This window comes from Mus musculus, chromosome X, assembly GCF_000001635.26.
Source record: "Mus musculus strain C57BL/6J chromosome X, GRCm38.p6 C57BL/6J".
NCBI classification, from domain to species: domain Eukaryota; kingdom Metazoa; phylum Chordata; class Mammalia; order Rodentia; family Muridae; genus Mus; species Mus musculus.
Window position 1 is genome coordinate 34,450,220 of NC_000086.7, and position 6,662 is coordinate 34,456,881.

At 41.3% G+C, this 6,662-nt stretch overlaps 1 protein-coding gene across 1 annotated transcript; it reads left to right on the forward strand.

The window, feature by feature from the left end:
* The first annotated feature begins 216 nt into the window (after positions 1-216).
* On the forward strand, positions 217-2,200 carry Btbd35f8 (BTB domain containing 35, family member 8). Its single transcript, XM_003688969.5, has one exon. The coding sequence runs from the start codon at positions 305-307 to the stop codon at positions 1,799-1,801; it is 1,497 nt and encodes a 498-aa protein (XP_003689017.1). The 5' UTR covers positions 217-304; the 3' UTR covers positions 1,802-2,200.
* The last annotated feature ends 4,462 nt before the right edge of the window (positions 2,201-6,662 follow it).

Here is a 6,662-nt window from a genome sequence, read left to right on the forward strand (position 1 = left end):
GGGAAAAGGAAAGGAAGAAGGAATTTAGGAATAATGGAAGGGAGGGAGGAAGGGAGATGGGAGGATGGTGGGGCAAATGTGCAAGGGAGGAAGGGGAAGGAGTAGGGAGAGGGAGGGGTTGCTATCAGGAGGCGGGGCCTGTGCTCAGGCAACACACATGTGGACAATGAAGAATGCCCTGCCTTCTCTGTGACATCAGAATCTGTAGTAGAGAAACCCAGAGAAGTCTAGGCAGGACTGGCAGACTACAGCAATGCCTCAACCAAGAAGCCTCTGCGAGAGCTTGTTCTAGGAATTTTCATCAATGGGGCTTTTAGTCAGCAGGGTCTTGAGTTGCAGGGATTCCAGTCTGTTAGAGCCACAGCCAGAAGCCATAGCCGGTGCCAGCTACATTCCTGGCAGTCGCAAGCGAAAAAGAAACAGTTTGGAGGAGTTGGCAACAAGTTCTAATGTTCATGGACCTCAAAACCAGGGAATGTATCCACATCAAGTTCTCAACTACATCTACTGGAAAAGGGTTAAGATCTCATCTAATGATGCTTATCAAAACTTATTTTTGGACGGGCATGATAGCGACATTAAAATCCGTGCTCTGGGAAGAACATGGTGTTTACACAAAGTATTTTTATGTCAGTCAGGCTACTTTGCTAACATTCTCAAAGGTACTTGGAGAGAATCACGCCATGGTGTTATAAATCTGATCATTAAGAATGAGGATATTGATACCCGATCTCTGCATTTTGTGTTTGGTGCTTTGTACAGGGATGCGGATTTGTCAATAACACCTCTGGAAGTTCCTCAAGTTTTGGCAGCAGCATGCCTGCTTCGGGTGGATCGAGTAATTCAGCAGTGTGAAGGAATCATGAAAGAAACTATCAACAGGAACACTGTGTGCTCCTATTATTTGGCAGCAGAAACCTATAGATTAAAAGCTGTAAAGACGAGATGCTTTGAATGGCTTCTTTGCAATTTGATGGTACATCCAAGTGTGGCACTTTACAAGGAAGTAGACTTGAAGTTGATGTATCTTCTAGCACTGTCTTCTGACTTACTAGTCATGCAAAAGGAGATTGATGTATATACCACACTAAAAATATGGATGTTCCTTTATCTTAATCCATGCTGGAACGGAACCATGAAACAGCTTTTACAACACGCAAACAACTGGCTTTCCACCCACATGGCATATGTTGATAACATCAGTTTTCTTGAAAGTGAAGAAGGACTAATATTTCAACCAGTGTTTAAAAAGCTGAGATTTCAGCACATTATCTGTGACTTGACTTCCACAACTATTCTTGAACAAGATCGACTAATACCTATGGCATGGTTGTCACCCATTTACAAACAACAGTGGTTGACTTTGCTGCGAACACAAGAATATGGGGTAATTGGACCACAAGTTATCAATGAACAAGAACTTGAAGAATGCACCATGAGGTGTGGTACAATGATCCCCAAGGATGGAAGATATACTTGGAAGTGGTCAGTTGGACGACTTGGCTTTCCTTTACGTGTGACCTTTACCAGGCAGTGTGTAATTTTAAGGCAACGGTGTCAGAGGTGTGATGGTTCTGCTTGCCACAACCATATCCGAAATGTCATATTCAGAATAACTTTGGTGTGTTTTGATTCCAACAAAAGAGTAACTTTCAGAAAGACAACAGGTTATAAAATCCTCACCTTTGAATATAAGGAGGAGCAAATTGTAATGAAATTGGATAGTGATGTTCTAACCTTCCCTATGTGTATATTCTGCAATTTCCTTTTTGTAAACCTAGGAAATGCAGAAAACAAGTAATCTTATCAATTATTAGACTGTAAGCATTTTACAAGTATTGAATGGTTCATTTAATATGAAGGCTGTGTAATGACTACAGTGAAGAAGACCAAAAACAAATTCAATATTCTTTGGAGTCTAGTACCACCAGAAGTGACTGCTTCCCTCCATCACCTTATTTCCATGTATTTCTGAAGAAAACCTTTACTTCCAACAAAGTATTTGTCAAATCAAATAAACCTAATCTTCTGATTTAAATTTACCATCGAGATCCAAGCTTGGAATGGAAATAAGAGACTATATTTGCAAGGTAAAACATCTCAATCAATTTGTTAAGTAGATTTGGCCCTAGCTAAAATTGAGACAAAATAAAATCATGCCATTGTTGAAACTGTTGTGAACCAATGCATTCATTATGACATTATTATAAGACGTAAATCATTGGTTAAAAGGGAATATTTGAGATTACTCTCTGTGTGGGCTTTCAAATAACTAAATAATGTCGTTTGTGTTCGGAAAACATTTACTGCTGACTATGTCTAACTAACTATATATGCACACATACAGACATTTATCTTATACTTAAATTTCATGCCCTATCCTGGATAAGCAAGGGAATTATATATGCAATATATTTACATAGAACTATATATACTTATGTAATATATTTATGTATTGATGTAAGGGTAAATACCAAGAATCCAATTTTTGAAAGGGATAAACAAGATAGGAAATGGAAAATAGGCCTTCATGATACCTATCATTTGCTATCAAGGTATGAGCTGTATCATAGTATACTGATCAATTTCTCTGTCTTAATTTCTTTTACTGTTGCAGTGATTTTATGTTTTTAAAAAGACCTTATGAAATCACCTTAGGGGCAACAGTTTCAATTATCTCAGACTTTGAGTCTCTAGGCTTCCGCGGCAGGAGGTTGAAGAAACTGGTCACATCACACCTACAGTAGAAAGAGATCACCTTAATGCAAGTACATCAATAACTTTCTCCGTTGTGTAGAGTTCAAGATTAGAGTCAAGGAATAGTGCCACCCCGGATAGGTAGGTCTTCCCAAGTCACTTTATGCAATCAAGATAACCTCCAACAGGCATTCCCAGAGCCTGGACTCTCACATGATTGGAGATGCTGTCACAATTCTTCCTCTTGTCAACATGATACAGGAACACACCACTTTTAAGCCATAACCTAACAACCTTTGGTCTTCATAGGTTCACAACCATGGCATGGTACAAAATTCACTGTATCCAACTTTGAAAGTCCCATAAATAGTTCCCTTGTTCAATGTGGCTGGTTCTGTGCCAATGCCATGATGATTTTACTACTATAGCTTTGTAGTCTAATTTGAACTGGGAATGGAGTCCCCAGCAGTTCCTTTTTAATTCAGGATCGTTTTAGCTATCCTGAGTTTTCATTTTATTTTCTAGATGAAGCTGAGAGTTGTCCTTTCAAGGTCTTTACCTTATTTCTCTTGGTTACTAGGCCTCATGTGCTCATGATGCCTCCTAAGTTGACTAGGCTTCACCTATGTCTACTAGTACTCACATGTACACCATGGCTCATATGGATATTCCAGTTACCCACCATTACTGGGCCTCCCATGCATGCCAGGTACTGAAAAAGCCTTTCAGTCCTTCCAGGCTAAGGAAGCTAGGAACGTTTACCACATCTCCAGTGTTTACCAACCCTCTCAAACTCACCCAGCCACCAGGGTACTAGGATCCACCTGATTACAAAGCCTTCCATACTCTCCAGGCCTCCCTTGGTTAATGGCACTCACTTGCTTGCCAGGCCTCACATGATTACTAGGCCTCACTTGGCTACTAGGCCTCAAGTGGTTTCTAGGTTTTTCATGGTTTTGAGAGCTTCCATGTATACTAAGCTGCTCATACTAACCAGGCTTCCCCTGTACACCTGGCCTAACCTGCCATCCAAGACTCTATTAGTTACTGGATCTCCAATGCTTCCTGTGCATTTTATGCTTGCTTACCAGGCCTCTCACATTTACATAACTCACATCCTTACTAGTCCTTCCAAGATTTTCAGGTCTTTCTTTGTTACTAGGTCTTCCATAGTTAGTAGTACATCCCGTTCTTGCTCAGCTAATCATGCTGTCCATGCCTCCTAAGTTTCCCAGGCCTCCGTGGCATTCAACTTTGCCTAATAGTTCTAGGCCTCCCATGCTTTCCCTATCTTCCATGAGTTCTAGTATTTCTGTGTTTACTAGGCCTCCTAATTCTGACTAAGCTTCTCTTGCTCACTGAGCCTCCTAACTTTTTCAAGAATCTCAGGCTAACCAGACCTTTTGTGTCCATCAGATACCCTATTTGTACTAGGTCTCCTATGTTTCCAGGTCTTCTCTAGGTTCTAGGACTCTCCTGCTTACTAGGCTTCCCCATGCTTGGATCCATCTCATCCTTGGCAGTCCTTTTCCAGCCCTCACAGGCTTAACACTCCTCTGATGTATTTTCACACCTCCCAATCCTTCTAGACCTCCAGGGCTTTCCCCATCATTTTTGGATTCTAGCATCCCCAGGCTTAGTAATCCTGTCCTTATTCACCAGGCTTCTAATGCTTATCACACCTCCTAAGCTTTCCAGGTTCCAGGGCTTAGCAAGCCGCAAGTTTTTCTCAGAAAGCCCATGCATCCCAGGTCACTCAAATTTAACAGGTATTCCAGGGAGCCATAACCTGCTTGGTTACAAGGCCTTCCATATTCTCTAGGCCTCCCTAAGTTACTAGACCTCATTTGTGTACCAGACCTCACATTTATATTAGACTTCATTTGGTTTCTGTGCTTTATAAGACTCTAATCATTATTGAGACCTTCTATGTGTACTGAGATACTCATATTACCCAGCATTCCCATGTACATCTGGCCTAACAGGCCAAGTAGGACTCTGATGTTTGCCAGGACTCCCATGCTTCCCCCCACATCTTATGCTCAGCAGCATATGTTTATCCAGACCTCACATCCTTATTTGTTCTTCCAATATTTCCAGGCATTTCTATGGTTCTAGAATTCCCATGGTCCCTAGGCCTTCCAATTGCTGCCAGGATACTCAAGAATTCCAGGCCTCCTAAGATTCCCAAGCCTCTCAAGAATACCCGGTTTCCAATGGTTATCAGACCTCCCATCCTTAATAGGCCTCCCATGCTTTCCAGGTCTTCCTAGGCTTCTAAGACTCCCATGCTTACTAGACCTCCCCACATTGGAGGTTGCTCATCCTTATCAAGCCTGCTGACATTTCCAGGCCTCTCAGGCTTACCGGGCCTGCCATGTTTATAAGACTTGCCATCCTTACCAGTCCTTCCATAATTTTCAGGTCTTCCATGGGTTCTGGGAATCTCATACATCCCAGGCTTCCCAATGCTTATAGGCTGCTCATGCTTACCAGACCACCTAAGATTTCCAGGCCTCCCAGGTATGACAGGCCAAAGAAGCTTTTTTCAGACGTTCCATACTTTCTAATCCTTCCATGCTTTTCAGTGTCCTTGGGTTCTAGGACAGCCATGCGTCTTGGGACTGCCCATGAACACCAGGCTTTCTGGCTAAATAGGATTACCAGGTCTTCCATATTATAGAAACTCTCATACTTAAAAAGTTTCCCATGCTTTCCAGGTATTCCTTGGTTTATGTTTCCCATGATTACTAGGTATGTCCATGAGAGCCAGTCAACTAAAACTTACCATGTTTTCTTTTTTTGCAATTGTATTGCTCTTTATTTTTTATATAATTTAAATATAAATCACATTTTTGTTCCTTTAGGATAATGAAGTTTGTATTTTCTATTATATATATATATATATATATATATTACATTTCAAATGTTATCCCCTTTCCTAGTTTCCCCTCCAAAAATCCACTATCCTCTCCCACCTCCCCCCGCTCCCCAAAACAAACACTCTCATTCCTGGTCCTGGCATTCTCCTATATAGGGGCGTAGAGCCTTCACAGGATCAAGGGCTTCTTCTACCATTGATGACAGATTAGGCCATCTTCTGCTACAAATCAAGATAGAGCCACAAGTTCCACCATGTGTTTTCTTTGAATGGTGATATAGTTCCAAGGAGCTCTAAGGGTAATTGTTAGTTCATATTGATGTCCCTTCTAATGGGGCTTCAGTCCCCTTCAGCTCCTTGGATACTTTCTCTGGCTCCTTCACTGGGGACCTTGTGCTCCCTCCAATGGATGACAGTGAGCATCCACTACTGTATTTGCCAGGCACTGGCTAGAGCCTCACAGCAGACAGCTATATTCGGATCTTGTCAGCTAAATCTTGCTGGCATATGCAATAGTGTCTCGGTTTGATGGTTGTATATGGGATGGATCCCTGGGTAAGGCAGTCTCTGGATGTTCCTTCCTTCCGTCTCAGCTACAATCTTCATCTTTATAACTCATTCAATGGGTAATTTGTTCGCCATTCTAAGAAGGAACCAAGTATCCACACTTTGGTCTTCTTTCTTCTCGAATTTATGTTTTTTACAAATTGTATTTTGGATATTTTAAGTTTCTGGGCTAATATCCACTTATCAGTGAGTGCATATCATGTGTGTTCATTTTTGATTCAGTTACCTCATTCAAGATGATATCCTCAAGATCCATCTATTTGCCTAAGAATTTGATAAATTCATTGTTTTTAATTGCTGAGTATTACTCCATTGTGTAAATGTACCACATTCTCTGTCTCCAATCCTATGTTGAGTGACATCTGGGTTCTTTCCAGCTTCTGGCTATTACAAATATGGCTGCTATGAAACATAGTGGAGCATGTGTTCTTGTTACAAGTAGGAATATCTTCTAGGTGTATGCCCAGGAGACATATTGCTGGATCTTCTTGTAGTACTATGTCCAGTTTTCTGAGGA

Excerpts from the sequence above, each read along its gene's own strand:
- Btbd35f8 (XM_003688969.5), top strand. The coding sequence starts at position 305 with ATGGGGCTTTTAGTCAGCAGGGTCTTGAGTTGCAGGGATTCCAGTCTG.